Genomic DNA, 25,314 nt, shown 5'->3' on the forward strand with positions numbered 1-25,314 from the left:
CATCCCTGATACCCACCTCCATGATACAAAAAGAAGTTAGGGGTTCAAACAAGCCAATTCCTCCCTCCCTTCTTTGGACCATCTTTGGACCATGTATTCTCCTCCCTCACACACACATTTTTGATGGGGTTAATGCACTCAAGTGACATTCCATTTTGTGATCTTATAAATTACAACATTGGCAGTAAGGCTGTCAGCAACTGTCTGCTGAAGGCAATGACATTTGTGTCCTTTCTTTCATCAGAAGCTTGTGCACAATGTCCTAACAATGTTGCTCACAGCAGGCTCTGCAAAAATCAGGAAGGCCTAGCAGGCGGGATATAACGCGAGATCAAAGAGTCCTGGGTTCTAATCCACACTCGACTATGAAACTGCAACCCTGTGCACACTTCACTGGAAGCAAGTTCCGTGAATTCAGTGATGCCCATTGCTGAGTGAGCACCCACAGGCTGCCTGCAAGTGACCTTGGCAAGATGATGCCATTTTTCAACATAAGCTACCTTGCAGGTTTGTGAGAATAAAACCGGGATCACCTTGCATGTGGCATCCCTGGATCCGTAATGGGGGAATGGGGTTAAGCTTGCTTTTTATTCTGTAGACAGCAACTGGATTAGCCCCTTCCTCCTGGATTGAGACTGGGGCAGGAGGTTGTCAGTGGGAACTTTCTCATGGGGCAAAGAGCAGCTGGGGGGGGGGGAGAGAAATCAGAACTGGGGTGAAAGGAAGTTAACTCATACCCCATCATGCAATCTTACTGCTTCTGTGTTTGCAGGGTGGGGTATATTTGGGGGGCTGGGGATGAACTTCTTTGTTATTCTTCCTGGCTCTTTCAGCCTAGTGGCTCTCATTTTCCCTTGAATGTTCTGGATTGACACATGCATCAAGGGGCAGCCGGCAGCCAGTAGGAGCATGATCCCTGCAGGATCAGACCAGAAGCCCATCTTTCCAGCTGGCTGTTTCCCACAGTGGCCTGTTACCTGACGTGCCTGTGTACCCAAGTGCTTTGTGGTGCTGGGCACATGCCAGGGAAGCATGACCCAGGCCACTCTCATGTAGCTTTGCTTGGGTGGCTGGGGATGAAGCATCAGGTTCTGGGGTCTTTAGGGAAAAGGTCATGCCTTGGTTCACGGGTGCAAGCTCCCCCCACCTCACCAGCTGGCTGGAGAGAAGTCTTGCCTTCAGTAAGTTCCATGATGAGCTGCACCTTCCTGGTCAGCAAAGGCAAGACTGTGAACAAGGCCACATCTTGGGTGCTTGAGATAAACTAGACCTTTCAGGGTCACAAAGGAAGTGCTGCCAATTTTGACTTCCTTCACCAACTCCACTGCAAATTCAGTCATGAGTCTTATGTTAATTGGGGCACAAGCCTCCAGAGGAATCATGGAGTCCCCTACCACTATCGGTGGAGCATTGGCATCAAGTGCTGCCATTCCCACCACTACTCAATGTGCCCGCTGACACTCAGGATGGGATCAGACCTTCCTCCTCATGGGCTTTCTATGAAATGTGGATGCAACCCTAACCTGGAGGGTCTACATCACAAGTGCATGGATGCACCCACTGAATGGATTAGACATGCACAACATTTACTAGGGCTGAGAAAGGTTCTGTAGAAAACCTTTAAGTGCAAATAATTTCAATCAATATCCATCAAGTCAGTACAACTCTTGCACATTAATCTGTCTGTGGAGTCTCCCCAAGTTGAGACAATTCTCCCTCTTTCTTCCTCTCATCAAGCTCTTTTCTCCAAGCAGACACTTTGAAAGACTTGTGGTGGCCACAGAGTCAGGGTCTAGTCCAGCAGGAGTCATCACACTCAGTGACCAGGATGAAGAACCTGCACTGGGGGCCACAGCACTGCTCTGCATGACATTTCAAGCTCTCACACAGAGCTCCAAGGAGGCTTCTGTCAGTGGCGATTTCCACAGAAGCTCAGAAGCCCCTGTGACCCCCTAAGAAGTGCGATCGGCACAGCAGAAAGTCCAGCAGTAGCTCTCAGCAAGGCTGAAATAGGCACCTGGTCTTGCAGGTCTTGGGCCTGTTCTCCTAGGGAAAGATGGATGAAGTATATCCAGTATCAGTCTGGCACACTGAAAACTCTTTTTAAAAGTCAGTGCTGGGCATTCCCCCTTCCATCCTATGCTACCTAGTGCAATTTTGAGCAGATTCACTTCCTTCTCCCAGAATTCTCAGTGCAGCAGTCACTACTAGCAAATGCCGCAGCAGTGCTCTCCCATTCTATGTGTCTCTCTCTATGCCTCCCTCCCTCCAAGTAGTACCCTGCACTTGTCGTAAGATGGCACTGGAAACTCTCAAGCCCAGGAAAGCAAGTCATGGAGAGACCCATGTCCAGGCATGACGTCCCGCTGCTGAAACTGGGGGACCCTGGTTGTGCTCAAACAAAGCTCAGCTTTCCTTCAGCAGAGGGCAGTCCTGAGTTCCTTCAAGCTCATGTCTCTCAGAGTTCAGATGATCTATTTTTTTCAATAGGGGCAGCAGCAGCCCTATTACGTTTGTTGCAGCAGATACAACAAGGAGGCTTATAGCACCATAAAGGGTCACCAGCTTACTTCAGCAAAAGCTTTGGTGGGCTAGGGTCCACATCATAAAATGAATTAAGATAATGTATCTTTGACAGCCCATTCCCTTGGTCCCTTTTTGTAGCTTGTTTCATTCTGACCAGGAGATCACATCAGGCAGAACGGGACGCATCATGAAACTACAAATTCCATTGGGGCACAGGCTGCCATCTTTCCAACTCACAGCCACTGGAACAACCATTTTGGGAAGATCTCCACTCCCCCTTCCACAGCCAAACTGACATTAGTGGCACATGTTCACCGGTGATAACTTTTGCGGTTGCTTCGCTCATGTTCCTGAGCGGCAGCAGAAGTCACGTCACCGCAATGACAGGTTGCGATGCAGTCATCTGGCACAGGGACTGGTGGCCCAGCTGAGATGAGATGTGAAGGAAGGTTGCAACGCCTTCATGGGGAGAGATGGGGTCGGAATGTGCGAGGTCGGATCATCATTGTGACCTTCTTCAGGGAGTAATAATCTGTGTCTTTCCAGGTGTACCATACGATCCCATCAGGTCCTAAGATCTTGCGGTTTTTCAGGGAGTATCTCCCACCCTGTGAAGGTTTGGAACAGAGAGGAACAGAGAGTAACTTTGCCCTCCTTTAGTCATGGGGCAGCCCAATCCTGTTGGGCTGCTGCGCCAGTGGAATGCATGTTCTGCTGGTGCTGGCTGTTGTAAAGCAGCCATACAGAGTGCTTTGGCAGCATGCACTGCTGGATCATCAGTAGGAAGGCCAGAGCCTTCCTTCATGCACTGGTAGATCCATGGAGACCTGCCAGAGGAGATAAGCCTGGGCAGAGGGTTAGAGGGAGGTGGGGAGGGGGTTGAACGGGGCATGGGTAGGCAGAACAGGGCAGTGAAACAGGGCAGAACAGGGTGAGGAGAACGACGGATCAGGCCCAGGACAGGGGTGGGAACAGTAGCGGCACACACCAAATCCCGAGCCCCTTCCCAGGCCTGATATAAATTGCCACTGGATCCACTGCACTGCTGCTGGATTCACCCCCTCCCTGCCCCTGGTTCCTTTACTAGAATGCCCAGTTCCACCCCCTCTGTTATGCTTGCCAAGCGATTAACAGGCCTCAGTACCCGCCAGGTGGACCTTACCTTACCTTGTAATAAACTCCATTGAGGTTGGAGAAGAAGCACTGGTGGTACCACCAGCCTCCATGGGAGATGGCGGCACAGATGTTCCCAGAGTCGGATGTGCTGAAGCTCCTCTTGTTGTGGTACCAGGCAAAAGAATCCTCCACCGTCCCGCTGAAGCCTTCCACATGCAGGCGATAATAGTTCATCTCATCCTCGATGCTGCAAGCCAATTGGGGATGTGAGGCAGGGCTCCAAAACACTGTCCTAGTGAGTTCGAGCAGCTTTGATATGAATGTGAGGGAAAGAAGACAAGGGCTGGACCAAGACCTCCTGCAATGAGGCGGTGCAGTAAATATTTTCCCCTTACTTGGTGATACGCCAGCCTCTGCTCTACCACTCCCTGGGCTGGAAAAGGAAGAGGGGGATGGAGCAGAAGAGGAAGTGTGGGAGAGAAGAGACTTGTGGGTCGGACTATTAGTCTTCTCTGCAGTCCCTCTGTCACTCCATCCCCCTCTTCTTTTTCCAATCCTGGGAGTGAGAGCAGCAGCATTGGAGGTATATAAGCAGATTGAGTTGGGTGCCTCTGCCAATCTGCTACCTGAGGCCACTACCTCAGTTGGCCTCATGGATGGACTGGCCCTAAGCAGGCAAAGCCACTATCATGTGGGATAGGGCAGGAGGTCTGGTCTAGAGGGTTGAGCCTCCATTTACCTGAAGATAACATCCGAAGGTCGCCAGTTCGAGGCCACCGGCACCGTGCGACCTTGAAGCAGCTGACAAGCTGAGCCGAGCTATTCCATCTGCTCCGAGTGTGGGAGGATGGAGGCCAGAATGTGCAACCAGATCAAGAAAGAAACATCTGAATGTTGTGGTTTCTTGAAAGAAAGAAACCTTCTTTCAAATTGTAAAAATACCTACTGGGATTTAATTTGCCTGCCTATGTAAACCGCCTTGAATAAAGTCTAAGGAGAAATCTGAGGACCAAGAAAGGCGGTATAGAAATACCTGTATTATTATTATTATTAATTAATTATTATTATTATTATGTGGTCCCAAGATGAATTCAGAAGGGGACACGCACAGTTTCAACACCTTATTTTATCGTGACTGGAGGGAAGGTATCTTGACTAAGGTATGTAACTTGTCCCTCAAAACGGCCACGGTACCAGAAGATTGGAGGATAGCAAATGTCACGCCTATTTTTAAAAAGGGAAAGAGGGGGGACCCGGGAAACTATAGGCCGGTCAGCCTAACATCCATACCAGGTAAGATGGTGGAATGCCTCATCAAAGATAGGATCTCAAAACACATAGACGAACAGGCCTTGCTGAGGGAGAGTCAGCATGGCTTCTGTAAGGGTAAGTCTTGCCTCACAAACCTTATAGAATTCTTTGAAAAGGTCAACAGGCATGTGGATGCGGGAGAACCCGTGGACATTATATATCTGGACTTTCAGAAGGCGTTTGACACGGTCCCTCACCAAAGGCTACTGAAAAAACTCCACAGTCAGGGAATTAGAGGATAGGTCCTCTCGTGGATTGAGAACTGGTTGGAGGCCAGGAAGCAGAGAGTGGGTGTCAATGGGCAATTTTCACAATGGAGAGAGGTGAAAAGCGGTGTGCCCCAAGGATCTGTCCTGGGACCGGTGCTTTTCAACCTCTTCATAAATGACCTGGAGACAGGGTTGAGCAGTGAAGTGGCTAAGTTTGCAGATGACACCAAACTTTTCCGAGTGGTAAAGACCAGAAGTGATTGTGTGGAGCTCCAGAAGGATCTCTCCAGACTGGCAGAATGGGCAGCAAAATGGCAGATGCGCTTCAATGTCAGTAAGTGTAAAGTCATGCACATTGGGGCAAAAAATCAAAACTTTAGATATAGGCTGATGGGTTCTGAGCTGTCTGTGACAGATCAGGAGAGAGATCTTGGGGTGGTGGTGGACAGGTCGATGAAAGTGTCGACCCAATGTGCGGTGGCAGTGAAGAAGGCCAATTCTATGCTTGGGATCATTAGGAAGGGTATTGAGAACAAAACGGCTAGTATTATAATGCCGTTGTACAAATCTATGGTAAGGCCATACCTGGAGTATTGTGTCCAGTTCTGGTCGCCGCATCTCAAAAAAGACATAGTGGAAATGGAAAAGGTGCAAAAGAGAGCGACTAAGATGATTACTGGGCTGGGGCACCTTCCTTATGAGGAAAGGCTACGGCGTTTGGGCCTCTTCAGCCTAGAAAAGAGACGCTTGAGGGGGGACATGATTGAGACATACAAAATTATGCAGGGAATGGACAGAGTGGATAGGGAGATGCTCTTTACACTCTCACATAATACCAGAACCAGGGGACATCCACTAAAATTGAGTGTTGGGCGGGTTAGGACAGACAAAAGAAAATATTTCTTTACTCAGCGCGTGGTCAGTCTGTGGAACTCCTTGCCACAGGATGTGGTGCTGGCGTCTAGCCTAGACGCCTTTAAAAGGGGATTGGACGAGTTTCTGGAGGAAAAATCCATTATGGGGTACAAGCCATGATGTGTATGCGCAACCTCCTGATTTTAGGAATGGGTTAAGTCAGAATGCCAGATGTAGGGGAGAGCACCAGGATGAGGTCTCTTGTTATCTGGTGTGCTCCCTGGGGCATTTTGTGAGCCGCTGTGAGATATAGGAAGCTGGACTAGATGGGCCTATGGCCTGATCCAGTGGGGCTGTTCTTATGTTCTTATGTTCTTATGGAAGGTTTGTGCCACAAGGATGCAAGAGCTGTGCCTAATTCAGGGTTAAGCAAGAGATCTGTCATGCACAGATGAAGTCAGGGAGGGTAGACATGCAGCCCAGTGCACTTCTTGCTATTTGTCCCACTCAGAGTGACCAGACACAATGGAGGACAGAGTGCCTGTACCTTTAACGTTTGTATAGCAGAGGGAACGTGGGCAGGTGCAGCTTTTTAAACCCTTCCATGCTGAGCTGCACCTGCCCAAATTGGTGCCCAAATATACAGTGGTTTAAGGTATAGGCACTCTGTCCTCCACTGTAGCTGGTCACCCTGGTCCCACTGTCTGTGAGCATTATTTGAACAGCACTGAAGCTCCCCGAAATACAAAGTGTGATCTCAGTTGCTCAAAGTGGGTGGCGCTTTAGTTAACGCTACTGAAAGAAAGCCCTGGCTACAGGCAGCTCGCTCATCTTCTGTGGTCGTAATTCGGCACCAACCTGAAAAGCTGATAGAAGGCATGCTTGTGCTTATTATTCCAGTCCTCCAGGTCAATGCGGAGGGAGTAGTCCCCTTGGCTGGTGATCTGGTGAATGTGCTCGTTACCCATCCAGAATTCACTATTCAAGTCTCCAAAGCCCTCTTTGTACTCATTCCATGTCCGATTAAAGTTGACAGTGCCGTCCTGCCGCCGCTGGATGACTGTCCAGCCTCCCCCTGCAAAAGGATTGTAGTTAGCTGGTTGAATTCCTCATGTAAGCCCACCCCAAGCACTTGAGACAAGTAATGAACTGATAATCCAACAAAGCTTTACATTTTCCCACACTTGCTTCCTGGGGTTATTAAGATGCTTGGGTAAGTTCAATGGCCAGGTCTACCACTGAAACCAGCTACTGGTTCAGAGAAGGTACACCCAATTACTCTCCAGTAAGAGCAGAAGGCTTGCATTCCTGGACAAAGTTATTAACTAGCAAGAGAAACTGCATCCTAGCTAGATGCCTTTTTAGGGAGTTAGTTTTGTTTTGCTTGCTCCTTTCACTCCAAGCCGGCCTGCAAACTCAGCTGGTATGAGGGTTGTGGGTGCTTTGCTCTTAGGTAGCTACTTGTCTCCCTCTGCTGGACCTTCTCTTTAACTGCCTTTAATTTGGTCATGCTATCTTTTGTGTCTATTCAGTGCAGGCATTTTCCACCAGCTTGGTGGTTACACTTTTTCTACCCCTCCTTTCCCATTTTGTTTAATTCCCTTTTCTTTGAGGTTTTAATAAACTCATTAGATTTTGACTCCTTGACTGCCTAGTCCATGTTCAGTGGAAATTTCAGTGGGTTGTCAAAACTGCAAGCTCATGGGCTCTGCTGAGATTTGATCTTAGACAGTCAGCACGGGGTTCTGTGGTCTCCTGGGAGGGGGTGGTTTATCTCCAGATTCTGCTTTAGTCTGGGATAGTGGCAATAGATAGATCTGCCAGTTTATCCCCCCCCCCCATTCAGCTGCTGACCCAGTAAGTCTGGGAAGTGGAGAAAAGGAAGGGGTGTGCCGAGTGCTAAGCACTTAATTCCTACTCCCCTTGATCAGTCTCCAGCGATTCCCTGACAGCTGGTCTCGTTTCTGAAGTGTAACAGATGCAGTTGGAATTCTCCATTATTCCTTGTATCTTCTTTGCATGCCTTGTTTCCTTCACCTGTCAGTTCCTTCAGTTCATCATGTATTTCCCTGTATATAAGAACTTAAGAAAGCCCCTGCTGGATCAGGCCAAAGGCCCATCTAGTCCAACATCCTGTATCTCATAGTGTCCCACTAGATGCCTTATAGGGCACAAAGATGATGCCTGCATCCTGAAACAGCCTGCAGGAAGGTTGAAATGTGGAAATAAAAGAAAAAAACAGAAATGTGGAAATAAAAGAAAAACTGTGTATAAGCAAAACATTACACAAATAAAAAGTTGATGCAACCAAATACACAGTCGTGTCAGTATTGCAAAGTTTTCTACAGTCTTCTATCAATGCACATGTGTGCACCAGCAATTAGGAGGGGAAGAAGGACACAAATGAACTAAAAAAAGAACTGTACGTGTTTCAGTTCCAGCACAAACTAGAAATCTTCCTAGGGGAGAATAGTGTGAACCAGAGAAATTAACAGCCCGATCCTCTCCCCTGCCATGCTAGAATATCCAGCTGAGGTAACAGAGCTCACACTGCATGCTATGGTGGGGGGTGGGAAATCAACTGGCCAGCAAGAGGTAAGTAAAAATATTTTTACTGGTAGGTTGTCTGATCACCTATGGGTCTTCTCAGACCCACACTGGCTATTTTGCTGGTGTAAGTTTGAGGAGAGGAAGGGGACAGGGGAGGGTTGAAAAATCAGGGATTGGATCCAGCATGTGCCTTTGGAGCTGAGATCCACTCTCTGCCCACCCCCCTCCATGCCACAAACCTCCAATAAACCACCCCCTCTGCCACCTTACCTGGGCAAGTCTGGTGCACACACAGAGCTGCTGGCCATTTCCACCAGTGGCTCTGTTGCACGCAATGGCTGTGTGACTTTCATGCCGCCACAACAAGGCCTACGGCAGCGGATGGTAAAATCCACTGCCACAGATGCTTGATAGGATTGGGCTGTAAAGGACTGGAATGGGGGAAATGCTTTCAACACTGTCCAGCAGCCTTTCTTTGAGAGACCCAAGTGTGAATCAGCACCTAGCAAAAAAGGCTCTATGAGGAGTACCACCCAGGAGGAAAACATGTCCTCCTACCATACCTTCCACATCCATCTCACACAGTACTTCAATTGGCAACCCTCCCACGGATGGCATGATGCTGTAGATGCCAGAGTGCCGGACTCCATTGTAGTAGATAGAGGCGCAGTCAATGGGGCAGTTCTTGGCATGCTTTGCATCTGAGAAACAAACAGATCAAATACAGTTAAACCAGGAGACAGCTGGGCTTCAGGAACCCTGTTGCTCCTCCTGTGACTAATAGATGGTGCAAAATTTGGGGTGATTCCAAACTTCTCATTCTGATTTTGCCCTGGATTGTGGAGTTCTGAAGTCTCTGATCTTGTTTCTGCCATAGGATTGATGCCATAGGATTGATGCATTAGATCAGTGTTTCTCAAACTGGGTCGGAACCCACTAGGTGGGTCATGAGCCAATTTCAGATGGGTCCCCATTCATTTCAATAATTTATTTTGAATATATTAGGCTTCATGCTACCATGAATGTGACTGCATTTGGGGAAATGTTACAGACCTGTACTGTTAACAGGCTGCTCTGTATATGCTTTTAACAATGACAGTAAATGGAACTTACTCCTGGGTAAGTGTGGGTAGGATTGCAGCCTAGGATTTTTGAAAATTTTTCTGCTTGATGATGTCACTTCAGGTCATGACATCACTTCTGGTGGGTCCTGACAGATTGTCATTCTAAAAAGTGGGTCCCGGTGCTAACCGTGTGAGAACCACTGTATTAGAGGAATTACTTTTGAATTTTCTCCTGAAGACTGTGCAAGTGTAATTTGCTGCAACTGTCAGTTTTCCCCCTGTTTGTTCACATTCCCTTCCACCTTACCAATGTGCATTAATAAAGCACAACCAGAAAACAATCTTGATATCAGAACATTCATGGTATGGTATGGTTGGCAACCTTCAGTCTTGAAAGATTATGGTATAAGCCTACAGCATCTGGTATTCCCAGGCGGTCTCCCATTCAAGTACTAACCAGGCCAAGATCAGCTTCCGAGATCAGCTTAGCTTCCGAGATCAGATGAGATCGGGCATGTGCAGGGTATGATTGCATCATGATCCTTTTTGGGTGGTGTTTCCCAATGCGCAGGGTACATTCAGTAAAACACAGTGCTAAAAGAATCTGGATGTAATCATGCACAATCACATTGAACTTGCTGTTTGGCACTGTTTTAAATAGCCGCATATGTGTATTGACAACGGAGAAGTGTGGGGAAAAGGCCAAAAGTTACTGTGACCTGCAACAGAATTTTCTCCCAGTTAACTGGCATTCAAGAGAAGTGAAATACAGGGTAGAGCAAACCAGGGAGGCGTAAGGGGGAATCCTCTTATCCCTATAAAAAGATTTCCTTGATTGGCATAAGGATATATTGCCATTGTTCTTGGCACAACATCTCTCTTTGCTGAGCTGAGTGACTTGGCCTCTTTCCTGTTTAAAGCTAGCTGAACAGAGGATAAGGGACAGAGTCCAATGCCAGCCAGCTGATAAGACTTCTCCTTTGTCCCATGTTACAGGCTCAGACTAGATTCAGGCTAGTGGGTAAAAGTCTTTAAGTGCTTATCCCAGTTTGCAGATCAATTCAAAGTATTTGGTTGATCTGGCAGTAAGAAGATCAAAGCTCTCATCCGAAAAACAATACAAACACCATTAATGACCGGGCTTTGGAAAGGACAGGCTTGGGAAGATGAAGGACCAAAGGAAGGTAAAGCCCCTCAGAACAGAGAGGGGTGGCTGAGAGGTTTGTGGAGAGAACTGATGAAATGGTCAAATGAGAAACGGGTCCTACACATTGCCCAAGGCTGTTCACCTGCTGCCCTCTCCCTCTCCCTCAAATCCTTTCTCCTTTTCTGTGAAGCCTTCAGTTTAATGCCTTAGTCCTCATCCCCTACAGAACCAGAGCTTAAGCTCCTGTGAATGTGTTTATTCATAAGAACAGCCCCACTGGATCAGGCCATAGGCCCATCCAGTCCAGCTTCCTGTATCTCACAGCGGCCCACCAAATGCCCCAGGGAGCACACCTGATAACAAGAGACCTGCATCCTGGTGCCCTCCCTTGCATTTGACGTAGCCCATTTCTAAAATCAGGAGGTTGCACGTACACATCATGGCTTGTAACCCGTAATGGATTTTTCCTCCAGAAACTTATCCAATCCCTTTTCAAAGGCATCCAGGCCAGATGCAATCACCACATCCTATGGCAAGAAGTTCCACAGACCAACCACACGCTGAGTAAAGAAATATTTTCTTTTGTCTGTCCTAACTCTCCCAACACTCAATTTTAGTGGATGTCCCCTGGTTCTGGTGTTATGTGAGAGTGTAAAGAGCATCTCTCTATCCACTTTATCCTTCCCATGCATCATTTTGTATGTCTCAATCATGTCCCCCCTCAGGCGTCTCTTTTCTAGGCTGAAGAGGCCCAAACGCTATAGCCTTTTCTCATAAGGAAGGTGCCCCAGCCCAGTAATCATCTTAGTTGCTCTCTTTTGCACCTTTTCCATTCCCACTATGTCTTTTTTGATATGTGGCGACCAGAACTGGACACAATACTCCGGGTGTTGCCTTACCATCAGTTTGTACAACGGCATTATAATATTAGCTGTTTTGTTCTCAATACCTTTTCTAATGATCCCAAGCATAGATTTGGCCTTCTTTACTGCCACCGCACATAGGGTCGATACTTTCATTGACTTGTCTACCACCACCCCAAGATCTCTCTCCTGATCTATCTCAGACAGCTCAGAACCCATTAGCCTGTATGTGAAGTTTTGATTTTTTGCCCCAATGTGCATGACTTTACACTTACTGACATTGAAATGCATCTGCCATTTTGCTGCCCATTCTGCCAGTCTGAAGAGATCCTACCGGAGCTCCTCACAATCACTTCTGGTCTTCACCACTCGGAAAAGTTTGGTGTCGTCTGCAAACTTAGCCACTTCACTGACCAACCCTGTCTCTAGGTCATTTATGAAGAGGTTGAAAAGCACCGGTCCCAGGACAGATCCTTGGGGCACACCGCTTTTCACCTCTCTCCATTGTGAAAACTGCCCATTGACACCCACTCTCTGCTTCCTGGCCTCCAACCAGTTCTCAATCCAGGAGAGGACCTGTCCTCTAATTCCCTGACTGTGGAGTTTTTTCAATAGCCTTTGGTGAGGGACCGTGTCGAACGCCTTCTGAAAGTCCAGATATATATTCACTCATCCCTTGTCACCTCCTCTTCTGCCTCTCTCCCTGTGGTTCCTTCCCCGGTCGCTCCTTTCCCTCCTCCAATCTCATTCCCTTTCCCATCCCACACACTGCTTGTGAACTCCTCAGGGCAGAGATCTCTTTTTTTCTAGGTTGCTATTTCTTGTTTGCTTCTATCAGTGACAAACAGTGGGAGAGAGGCCCTTTCCACCAGCTTGTCTGGCTAAATGGCACCCAACCTCTCCCCTCCTGGATTCTGGCAGCAGTCAGCTTAAAAGAGAGGACAGAAGAAAAGACCCTTCCACTGGCCTTGTGGATGACTCTTAACCCTGGCTCTTCCAACTTGATTGCTTTCCTCTTGTTCACCTTTCCTTTTCTCAGGGCACAATCCTAACCAACTTTCCAGCACTGACATAGCTGTGCCAATGTGGCATGCTCTGCATCCTGCAGTGGGGAGGCAGTCAAGGGGGCCTCGTCAAGGAAAGGGCATGCTTGTTACCTTACCTTGGGGAATGCATTGCGGCTACGTCAGTTTTGGAAAGTTGGTTAGTCAAGTGATCACCGTACTTCCTAGTGGAGGGGCTCTTGCTCCCCACTGTGGCTGGCTACTGTTTTTATTCACCTTTTCTTCTGACCAGAAAGATGCAGAGTGAGGGAAGCAAGCACTACCTCTTCCACTTGCCCACTTGCCCTCATCTTGAGACATGGCTTCAGGTTGACACCCAGCAGTGGCAGCAGGCCATCCCCATGACCACCACCAGAAGCACACAAAGGGTAAGGGAGGGCACAGCTTCCTGAAACTTTTCATCCTTAACCCCAAATACAAGCAGAAGACCTTTTAAAAAAAAAAAATTTCAACTCAATGAGCTGTACTATGGCTAGCCACAACTATCAGTATAAGTCCTTGTGCCCTGCCATTGAGTCACCTGGATGATGCATTTCTTGTTGCAATCGCATCTCTGAGGGGACAAGGCAGCTGGGGTTGTGCCGCACCCATTCCATCAGCAGGGAGATGTTGTGCACCTGGGCCTGCATGCCATACAGCAAGGTGGTTTGCATGTGCTGCAAGGTGTTGGCCTCATGGTAGCGCTGCTCCAGGTCCTGGACTCGCTGCTCCACTGTGGAATTCCTGCTGGCCTTCTCTTCATGCTTTGGAGAAAGAGGGGGTGGCCCAGAAGCAGGGTGGAGAGGGGCAAAACCCAAAAGGAGAATGAGTTAAAATGCTTTAGAAATTCTCATCTGTCTCCAGATCTCCTTCTGATAAAACCCGTAGAGAGGAGATGTGCACACTTGCAGCTCTTGCTGCTGTTGACGCTGGCCAAAAATAAGCAAGCAAAAATAAGTGTTACAAAGCACCTGAAAATGAATGGGGGTTCCAAAGCCAATCGCAATGTCTCACAAAACAAATGGCTAGGACCTGAGCGGAATGAAACAGATGGTTAAGAACTTAAGAAGAGCCCCGCTGGATCAGGCCATAGGCCCATCCAGTCCAGCTTCCTGTTATCTCACAGTGGAACACCAGATGTCTCAGGGAGCACACAAGACAACAAGAGACCTGCATCCTGCTGCTCTCCCTTGCATTTGGCAATGAAAATGTTGAACATACACACCCTGGTTGCTGGCTGCTTTTAACTCCAAATTTTGAACTGATGACTTTTTGTCATTGTCATTGTTGGCGATCTCAAGATTCCTTTTGATTGAGAGGCAGGAAATTAAAATTTTAAATAAGCAAGGCAAAGAAATACTGCCCTTATTGACTTTGCCTCTTGCATCTTTCTAGTTCGGTTTTTTGGGGGGGGGGGCAGGGGGAAGTTACTGATCATATCTAGCCATGTTCTGCACAGCAGTCATGCAGCCATCAATTGAGCCACTGGCTGGGGGAAGAATTGCATTTCCTAGTGAGGTCACAATTACTAGCCAATAAGAGCCCATCATACTTGGTATCTGCTGGATATTATGGGTCAGTATCATTGAGAAGCTGCAGAAGGCCCAAGGCTGCTGCTGATCCCTGAGACCACCTCTGTGCCTATAACCCTTGAGTGGTGATGGAGCTATGCACTCAGGTCCCACTCAAGCAGAATGTGACCCACAGAGAGCAGCTTGCAAAGGGGCCGCTGAAACTCAGAGCAAGCTCCAGGTTAGACAATAGGAGATGTGATTCTCCATTAGTGGATGCACTTGCTGGATGGACATCACTGGGATGGTGTGAAATCATTTAGTCAACAGTGCATGTTCCCTTCCCTCCCAAAAGCCCCACAGAAAGCCCTCAACTTGTGTCCAAGAGCCTTGCAAGTCAGGGTGATGAGTGGCCCTGGGCTAGAAGGATTGTAGGCCTGCGCCAGTATTAGGCAGCTCCTTAGAAGGAAACATATTAGGCAACTCCTTTGTAGGCAATGGGATAGAGAGCCCTTGAAGAGAATGAAAGGCAAAGCAATTATGCCCCCACTTCCTGCACTGGGGTTTCTTTTGGCAAGCACTACCCACAGCGAGCATATTTGTACAAACACCAGGCTAAATTGAACGGGGACTGTGCAAAAGGGCCAACCAAGATACGTTGGCTTTGAACACAGTCAGTCAAATGGCACTTGTTTTCAACACCCACTGATTAACACGGGTCATGATCCAGTGAGGACTCCTGTTGCACAAGCCTGATGAGAGTGAGTGGAAACTGCACAAGAGGAGAGTTGTGCTCTTCCATTGTTCCCTCTTTGCTCACAGAGGAGACCTTCTAACTGGATTGGGCCCTATGATCAGATCTGTCTGTCTCCTGCTCTGTCACACAAATCCGGCACCCAAAACCACCTGGATTCATCCTAGGGCTGCTTTTGGTGTGTGTCTGCAGTAGCATAAAAGTCCCATTCATTTTCAGTGGGTTTATGCAGGATGACTGTGTTCAAACTGATTATGACTAACACCAGGGGTACTGATGCTTTCAGATATAAGCAAAGGATTTGATGCAGACAAGGAACGCAATTGGCAGAGTCGTGAAGCTGGGGAGTCTCCATAAGCACATTTTGAATCCATTTGCTGGCAGGGATTTATGAGTTTCAATTTCAGGGCAATATTGTTTCTTCCTAGACGACCAGCCTTTCCTTGGCTCCCCAATTCATCAAGATTCATCCCTGCAGATCAGTCATCCTCTATTTTATTTGATACCCTATTTTGAGAGGAGGTTTCTATTTTGTACTCTCCAGTTACCGAAATATTAAAGGGCATATTGGAATTTATTCCTTTGCTCTCAATTCCCTTCCTCAAGTGAATGTTCCAAGTAGGACAGCCAGCTTTAATTGGTAGATTAATCAACTCAGGCTTTAGTTGATTAAATCAGTGAGAGACAATTACAATTGGCAAGGCTGTGTGAATTAAGCCACCTATTCATTTTCGAAGGCTAACTTCATGGTTCTGAACTCTCAAAAGTACACTAATATAACATTTGGGACAGTATGCCCACATCTTTAAATGCAATCAATTAATTAACCAAAGGAGGTAATAATCAATTAAACTGGTTAATGATCCTACTGTGAAACTTTGTCTAGGTCGGATGATTAAGGGCCCAATCCTAAAGAGTATGCCTGTTCACCACCAGGGCGCATTGTTGCAAACGTGCCATAAGGCATGTTTGTGGGCCCTAGCACCGGTGGCGTACTGGAGCGCCGCCACTTGATGGTAGCACGGACCACTGGGCAGCGGAGAGGTAGGTGGGGGCATGGGAGAGCCAGTGAGAAGGTGCTCTGAGGCGGGGGGATGCAGAGGGAGGGCAGGGATAGGGCAGGGAGGAGGCACACAGGGGGGTGGGAGCGAGGCAGGAGGGAGGTGGGACCAGTGGAGCTTTGTTCCATCAGATCCTGAGCCTCTGTATAGGGGTGCACTGGATGCAGCAGCAGCCATTTTCGGCACCACTGCAACCCCATGTACTAGGAAGGATTGGGCTGCCTGGGTGCAATCCTACCTAGTGGCTGCCTGCAGAGCACAGCAGCACCAGTATCGGCTCCACTGCACCCTGCACAGGCCACAAGGGGGCGGAGAGGTGAGTAAACATTTTTTTTACTTGACTGACCCTGCTCCCACATGTGCTCCATGGTTCTGTTTGGGTCTGCACCAGTTCTTTAGTTGGCGCAATTCCAAGTATAGGCAAGGAGGCAGGTTAGGGCTAAAATGAACCAGAAGACATTGGCAGAAACATCACTGCTATTCTCTTTCTGCCCACTTCTGCCATGCCCCCTGGAAACTCCAATCCCTGCCCTATTCTACTCACTCCACCTTCGGTCCACCTTAATTGCTTACCTTTCAGTAGCAGAGGTAGCTGGGTCTGTCGGCAAGCCTTCAGCTCCAATATGGTTGACGGCAGTGTTCTAGCCATTAACAACAGCAGAATTGTGTTCGACTGTTGCAAATGCCCAGTTAGGATCATGCTGTAACTTCTGCACAGAGAGCTTGATAGCACAGTCCAGGAGAGTACAGTTGCAAGCCCCACAATCAGCCCTGAAGCTAGCAGGACAACCTCAGGCCAGGCACACAGGGCTGGCCTTAGGAGCTGTGGGGCCCAATGCAAAAAATTTTGCAGGAGCCTCTACTGCCACAAGGCCCTCCTACTCACCAGGATGTATGGCAGTGATAAGGCACCTGGCTGTGGCAACACTGCCAACTACTTCCGGGGGGGGGGGGTTTGCAATTTCAAGCCAATTGGACCCAGGGGAGGGTGGGTGGATGGGAGGGCCTTCCAGTGGTAATGCTCTGCTTGCCGCATTCCCCTCACAATGCCTTAGCATGGAAAATTCCATGCTAGAGTGTCAACTACAGAGTATGGTGTCAGCTGCAGTTGTGGGCACTCTACCCGTCGCACCAGTGCGGGGCCCTTCCAGTTGTGGAACTCAGTTTGGCCAAACTGGTCAAATTGACCTAACACCAGCCCTGCAGGGCAGGCACATCCTCTCTCAGTCTAACCCCTCTCACTGGGCAGTTGGGAGAGGGCAGAGAGTCATACATGTCACCCTGAGCTCCTTAGAGGAAGGGTGGGATAAAGCTCACAGTTATTTTCTAGGCCCCCTCATAAATTGCCCTGCTGACAGCACTGCAAGTAAGGAGTACATGTACTGGAGTAGCTTGAGGCTGTCTCCTGGAGGTGGAAAATTGTGTGCTTCCTGAAAGGTTCACTTAAGAGGAAAATGTGTAGTGATCCTTGTCCTTGCAGAATGGAATGCCTGAGATAACAAGTAAGACAAGAGCATTGACTCCAAACATGCAGGAAGGCTCATATCTGCAAGCAAGCTGTATCTTCATTTCTGCTTGCAGAGTCACCACAGATCAAAGTTGTTTTAGGGGCTGAATCCAATCTGTGGACCAATGCTTGGTGTCAAAGGAAACCTTCCCACCGAATCAGAAAGTGAACACTCCTGCTTTTTCAAAACCTCTTTGGCAGAAAAAACCATACCTGCAGCTCCAGAACCTTGATGCGATGTCGATGGTTCCTCAATTCCTCTTGGAGTTCAGAGATGAGTTCCCGCAGCTCCAGGATCTGCTGTTTTCGCTCTTCATTCTCATGCAGCCAGTAGGAGACTTCGTCTGTGCAGCGGAACATATCTGGACACCTCTGCTCATCCAGCTGTGGCAGCGTAGCTATGATTTTGCACTGACCATTGGGCAAGACCTGGTTGCTGTACTCTCCACACTGGATTAAGCCTGGGCTTCCTTGGTGACCATCATCTCCACTGACTCCATCACTGTTGACAGTAAGGGGTCTTTGCTGTGAATGGCCATTCAGAAAAACCAGGAGAATGAGAGACTGCACCAATCTCCTTCTGAGTCTTGGAGGGAAAGAGAGCATCATGGTGCAGCCAGAAGGTACAATCCTGGGCCACCTGAATATGGCACAGTCCCTCATTCAGATAGTGTCTGGCATAGAGAAGTCCACTGGGTGCAAGCCACATGTATTGCATTGGCCTGAAAAGAGAGTGATTGACTCTACGATTGAATGTACAGTTGTCTTAAGGATGGTCAGGAAAACAACTTAAGAGGTGCACATGAACCTGGAATTTGTGGACAGCAAGCTTCCATTCCCATTACCTCTGTTCCTCCATCTTGCATGAAATTATGCCAAATCTCCACTCTAGAGTTCTGTGTACTTCTCAATACCTCCTGGATGTTGTGTGATCAGTCAAAGCTTTCTTCTCATGGATTAAATCAAATAGCTTGCCTCTGGTCAATGACTGTCTTGGTGGATGAAACTTTAAAATACAGTACATACAGAGAAAGCTTCTGTGGCAGTTGGTCCACAGCACCATGGACAGGTCCCTCAGCAATTGGATTGCCAACAGACAAGCCAACATGGAGAGACACCTCACAAGGACCCTCTTGTCACCACCATTGGGTCCATCACAAAATGGTTACCTGTTCTAGGAGTTTTCCTAGTTTTCTTTGTCCTGAAAACAAGGAAACACAAGGAAACAAACGTCTTACAGTGTTTTAACAGCAGCTGCTGCTTATATATAGCAATTCAAGGCAATGACAAGAAAGAGAGAATGTCAGCTGTCAAGCTACCTTTCTCAATCAATTGGCAAGGACTATTATTGGGCTAGTGAAGAATAAAACTTTAAGGAATAAAAAGCATCTCTTAAAATTGTGAAAAAGAACCAACAGTGTTAAAGCAAAGTTCAAACAGAAAAGTCACCCCTCACATGTCTCTTGAAAGAAAAAGGTTTCTGATCTTGTCCAAATTTGGAAGACTTTTGGATCTCCTTGGGAACAGAGTCACAAAGTTGCAGTTCCACCAATGAGGAGGCCCATCACTGGTATGCACCAATCAAATCGAAGAAAAGACTGGCCAGGAAGCCAGGCTTCTGAAGCTGATCTTAGGAGCTTGGAAAGTTCCTATGGGCAAATTTCATATCAGTGTTAAGCCACCTTGTGGATCCTGATGGATGGAAAAGCAGAGTGTGAAACTTTTACACAAATAAAATAAAAACTAAGAGAAATGTGTTGTGGTGAGTCATTTAACCTTTTCCATTTCACGCAGCCTCTTTGCTTGGACACATCCTTGCAAGTGGAACTCAGCACTTCCTATTACTTGAATGAAATCTTGCAAAACTGTGGCGTTTGGACAGCAGCAGGGGATTTCCATTGTCAGTATCCACCTCCTTCGAGTCCACATTTCACAGCAAAGGAAGCTTCTCTGGTTCTTTGGAAGCTAAGTTTCTCTGGAAGTTCTCTGATGAAGCTTCCATGTACTCACACTGCTGCATAAAGAACTACAGCACAGTGTAATTGCCTATTTGAACTCTGGGCTGTATTTGAATTCACTGGGGCCCTGGGACAGCCCTGCCAGAGAATGGACTCAAGAGGGAAAGAGGGTGAGAGGAACAAAGTGCATTCCCCGTGAGAATGACTTTGGACAACAATAAGAAGCACAAACTTACCTGCAGAAGGATCAGCCTCTCAGCAGCCTTAAAGCAGCACCCAAAGATGGACACGCCGGGTGAGGACCAGCGGAGCAGAGTGTGCTCCAGAGAAGCACGTGGGGCTTATTCTACCTGATCCTATCACTGAACTATAAATAGCATGCAGGGACCTTCTGAGTCAATTCACAAGAAGAAGGGCAGCATCTAAGGCCCAGCATGACCTTCAGGAGTTTATCAGCACGCAGGAGATTACAGTGGGAGCTGGCTAGAGTCAATCTGCTCTTATTCCCTGGAGGGGGACGTGACTTAAGACAATGCCACAGTTGAGAAAGGAGTCGCTGGAGGATGTGGTCATGATACGTCACAAAATGCTTCCTCCTCCTTCTTTTTTCAGTGGCCGCAAGAAGCTGTGGCTGCAGCACTTCCATTAAAACACAGCCTCCAGTGTCTTCGTCATGGTCACTCTGGTTCTCCATCCCCCAAAGGATCTCATATCACTGGAAAAGTTGCAGACAAGCAGAACCAAAATGATCAGGGGACCAGAGCACTTTCTCTGGGAGGAAAAGCTAAAGTTTGAGTGGCATTTTAGCTTAGAGAAATGACTTCTGAAAGGCTACGTGATAGAGATGATTGACACTAATCAGGAGGAGGAAGTGGAGAGGAGGAATTATTTCTACTCACCTAACAAGAGTTGCCTGATGAAATTGATGAACTGTAGGTTCAAGGAAGATCAAAGAAAATTCTCCACCAAGCCCAGAATCAGTGTGTGGAATTTGCTGCTACAGGACCACCTGCTGGACAATACCTTATGTAGCTTTCAGTCCTCTCTGGCCCTGATGCATCCCAATTGGTGCAGTTACATTGGCAAGGGGGTTGAGTTAGGATTGGGCCGAGAGTGTCTTTGTTTAGAAGTATACAAGGGTGACTTGTGTCTTTGCCTGCTGAATAGTCTTGATAAAAACCCTAAATTTATTACGAGGTACAAATAGCTGTAATGATGCTCTCCTCCAAGCCTTGATTCACTTTTGCAGTGCATTCCATGTGGCACACCCTGGAACGCCATATGCTTCCCTCCCTCCCACCACCCCTGAAGAGCTCACAAATAAAAATCGAACTTCTCTTTCCTCTGCTTGATGCTGCTTTCATTAAAAAAATATATTTGTGTTGTTACCTGCTGAATAGTGAGTGTGGCAGCCCTTTATTTCCCAGTCTTTGATGTGATGAGAACTGGGAGAGATTTACACAAACTGATTGTATTTCCAAATAAGCTGCCAAAAAGATCCTAAAACTTCAGGTTAGCCTTGAGGACCTTGTAAAGTTGGATCCTATGCATACCTGCTCAGGAGATATGCAGAATTCAATCAGTTAAATGTGCGGAGGTTTGCCGCTTCAGGGACTTCCACTGAGATCATGAGACCATCAACATGTGGTTCATCTTAAGCAGCTACCTCTATTATAGTGGGGTTTGGTGTGTCTGCAATTGAAGACAGTCCCCCTACATCAGTGGTTCCCAACCTTTAGGAGTCTGTGGACCACTGAAGAAACAATTAGAAATCGTCATGGACCACATGCAACCTCCACCACCAACCTGCACACAAAAAAATACAATTAAATTTGGTAGTCCATTGGGGGTGCTTGGTGAGACACTGAAAGTGCCGGCTGTGCCTGCCTGCAGTCTCCTCTCCACCCTCTCAATGGTGTGAGGGAGACCACTTGGTTGGTGAGATGCTGGAAGTACCAGCTGCAGCTGCAGGTGGTCCATTCTCCACCTTCTCTGGTGGTCTGTGGGGAAGTGTCTTGCCAAGCTAGTGCTCCCCCATGGACCACCAGAGGGGGGGGGAGAACAGACCACCCACAGCCAACATTTCAATGGTCTGTGGAAGTGTATTCACTCCATAAGATGCTGGAAGTGATCATCAAAGGCATTCATCTTTTTTTCCTATCTTGTGGACCACTTCTCAGGGTCTTGTGGATGGGAACCACTGCCCTAAACAACCATGTCCCTTTTCTGTGTGGGGATTCATTTTCAAGTATTTATCTTCTGTACTTATTTGCGGGGGCCTTTCTCCCCATTGTCATGGAAGCTTCCGAAGGGAAATACAACTACATTAACTGTTAGTGTAGATGTGTTCAACACATTGGTTCAGAAGTCCACATTCCGACTTTGGCCCATATCCTGTTCAGGTCACCTGCATGGTTCCAGCAGGGGATCAGTCTCCAAACAGGCAACCAATGAACCAGGCAGTTCAGTGGGACCTGATGAGCACTACAGTACGTTTATGGGTGCTCACCTGGCTTGGCTGTGCTTGCAGAACCTGGCTTCTGAGATTGGTTCCCTCCTATTGGATCAGGGTGTCTGTGTTTTGGAGGTGGGTGGCTTGTGCTGGAATTAGATTTCTTACCACCAGATGCTTCCCTGCCCTTAATGATAAGATCAAATAAGAAAATACAGTAATTAACATGTTAATTTTACTTCTGTATGTTATATTTTAGCAGCACGTAAGTCTTTTTTATTTCATGAGCATGAGTCACTGTCCATTCATTATTGTTGGCTTTTTAAAGCCAATTTTAAAGCCATCAGTACACCTTATGGCGGTACCTAAGGCACATCTGACTCATTCTACTTGCATATATTTGAGTAGAGTCAAAGTATCTCTCTTTCTCTCCCCCCCCCATCACCATTTCTCCCTGTCGTTCTTCAACCTCAGGCTACATAATGCTAATTGGTACAAAGACCCTTTTGTGTTTATGGCTGACAATCAGCCTCCATTATCAACAAGTGGTTAGGTCAAAATGTAATCTATTGGCCCTACATAGTACAATCCATTACCACCACCTTTCACTTCAACCCTAGAAGAGCCTTCTATCTTTTCAAGGAAATTCATTTATTTAGACTGATCCCATTTAGGAGACATTTGTCCTTCTGGCATTCAGGCTTTTAAATGGATTTGACCTCTTGCTCCTGTTCTTCTCCATGGACTACTGCATTTCTCTGGCTTTCACGTCTTTCACAATTATGCTCATGAAATCTTATTGCTATCGCAGGGTCCAAACAAGGAGCTGAGCGTCGAACAAGCTCTTAGGCCACCAATGGGCTCCTACTTTTAATTAAAAGCTCACAACGCTACTTTGTATTCAAGGCCCTTTTTGTGCATCCTCTGCAAGTGACCGTCCACTCCAGACAAATTTAGTTGTCAAATCTTCCTCTCAAGAGAAGCAAAAATGGATATGTCTCTTTCCATCAATTATGTTTTATGTTTGGCCAGCATTTAGCAGAGAAGGGAAAGAAATGAAATCAATGTAATTGGGCAGTGAATTTCACCACTAATGGCTCTTGGACCAATTTAATCACATGGAACTGTCCTCTAGAAAGGTGAAGGACCAGCACTCATTCTCCCTCATCTCTTTACTTAGTTGCCTGTGTCATTTCCAATAGTTGTTCCAGTATAGGAAACACACTGTTTGTTTGGGTCCCTGACATTAAAACAATCATGCGAGGATAGACTCAACCAAGTTTCTAGTCCTCCTGCTATTACAGAAAAATAAGAACATAAGAACAGCCCCACTGGATCAGGCCACAGGCCCATCTGGTCCAGCTTCCTGTATCTCACAGTGGCCCACCAAATGCCCCACAGAGCACACCAGATAACAAGAGACCTCATCCTGGTGCCCGCCTTGCATCTGGTATTCTGACAAATCTACAAATCCCTTGCATCTGGCATTCTGACAAATCTACAAATGTGGGTGGCTTTGAAGATCTGTTACCATATTAATCCCAAATGGAAACAAATACATGAACATTTATTTTTATTCATGGGAAAAAATTATATCCTGCCTTTCCCTTGCTAAGGCAAATGCCCAAGATCACTTACAAAACATTTATGAAAAGCACAATATATAATATACCAGTGGTTCTCAGACTTTGAGCACCAGGACCTACTTTTTAGAATGAGAATCTGTCAGGATCCACCAGAAGTGATGATGCCTAGAAGTGATGAAAATTTTTAACAGGAATAAGGAAAATTTTTAACAATCCTAGGTTGCAATCCTACCCACACTTACTATTTACTATCATTTTTAAAAGCATATGCATAGTAACCTGTTAAGAGTACATATCTGTAACATTTCCCCAAATGCAGTCACATACCATGGTAGCATCAAGTCTAATCTATTAAAAATAAAATATTGAAATGATTGAGGAACCACCTGCAATTGGCCTGTCACCCACCTAGTGGGTCTCAATCCAGAGTCTGAGAAACTCTGTAACATACAATATGCCCCAGGCTGGAAGGCCTGATCCCAAAGTGCTTTATAACCTACACATGTTTCTACACTCTCCTTCTCTAATCCATTACAGAATCAAATTCCTCTGAAAGAGCATGAGAGACTTTAAAAAAGAATCTGTTTCATTACAAGTATTAAGTGAACTTGGGAGGATTTTCTATGCAGTCTCTGACCTTCCTGGAGGCTCCATGCAAGTGAGAAGGATGGTAATATTTGGATGGGAGAAATGTGGAACCATGCCTTCTTCCAGAACTGGCCTGGCCTGGAGCAGACAAGTAATTACTTTTTCAACGTGGAACACTGATGGAATTCATTCTTAACAGCTATCTTCTGAAAGCTGTCCTGAATTAAGAAATGGGATATAAATGAATGAATGAATGAATGAATGAATGAAAGGAGAAAGGGGGTGAAATATCTGTGTTCTGGGCCAGAAAATCTTGGTTGTGCTACTCATTTGGTGCCTGCGTGTGTCACCTCTGCAAGTGTGTCACATCTCTTAATGTGTGCATTGATAATGGTAAAACCTACTCCAAGCTGGAAAGTGTGTTGTCCTGTGACCTTTTCATCACTGATGTTCCCCAGAACACATTTCTACCTATTTACATAAACATGTTATTGTTGCTCTTTTTCAGAAGCAAGGAAGGCTTCACAGTGTCACTGTGAGGGATTAAGCCTGTTTCCTCCACCTGGAGGAACTTGGTATTCACAACTTGGTATTCACATTATGTTCCGTAGTGTAAAATGGTTGCTTGAAGAGATGAAAAAAGATGTTCTGATTGGTTCGCTGCACTTAGCACTGGGAAGAGAGATGAAAGTCCAGCCCGGGAACCAGAAACTAAAAGTTTTGCTCAGGAAAAGAAAGGCAAATGTTTTGGGGAACGTGACAAGTGACAGTGCAAGGCAAGACAACGCATGTCTAGTCAAAATTAAGTACCATTCAGTTCCATGAGACTTGCAACACATGCCATGCTGAAGCATCCGGCTGCATCATAGAGGCACATGTTGCAGGCTCTGGTGGTGGTGGTCATGGTGGATGATCAGGATGCCTGAAAGGGGGTAAGGGAAATATTTCCCTCACTTCACGGTTAAGGCCTCCTGATGGCCTATGGGTCTCCTATATAGCTGGCATGTCCAAGGAGAAAAAAAAAAAGGGATGGACTAGGTAAGAACATAAGAAGAGCCCTGCTGGATCAGGTCATAGGCCCATCTAGTCCAGCCTCTTGTATTTCAAGTGATAGTTGGGCTCTCCCAGCATTGCCCTTTCAGCAGCATTGCTTGTGCCAAAGCTCTGGTTGGGAGAGACAGAAGGAGTCCTCAGAAGGCAATGACCACTATGA

General features: G+C 46.9%; 1 protein-coding gene across 1 annotated transcript; it reads right to left on the reverse strand.

Moving 5' to 3' along the window:
- Positions 1 to 2,987: 2,987 nt before the first annotated feature.
- LOC136647919 (angiopoietin-related protein 7-like) lies at positions 2,988 to 25,005 on the reverse strand. The gene is made up of 8 exons (XM_066623804.1): positions 24,912 to 25,005; positions 18,687 to 18,718; positions 17,731 to 18,042; positions 13,226 to 13,448; positions 9,131 to 9,268; positions 6,876 to 7,092; positions 3,694 to 3,889; positions 2,988 to 3,134 (listed from the first exon to the last, which is right to left on the reverse strand). Exons 1-8 carry the CDS (start codon positions 25,003 to 25,005, stop codon positions 2,988 to 2,990), a joined length of 1,359 nt encoding a protein of 452 aa, XP_066479901.1.
- Positions 25,006 to 25,314: the final 309 nt, after the last annotated feature.

This window comes from Tiliqua scincoides, chromosome 1 (assembly GCF_035046505.1).
Source record: "Tiliqua scincoides isolate rTilSci1 chromosome 1, rTilSci1.hap2, whole genome shotgun sequence".
In the NCBI taxonomy this organism is placed as follows: Eukaryota; Metazoa; Chordata; class Lepidosauria; order Squamata; family Scincidae; genus Tiliqua; species Tiliqua scincoides.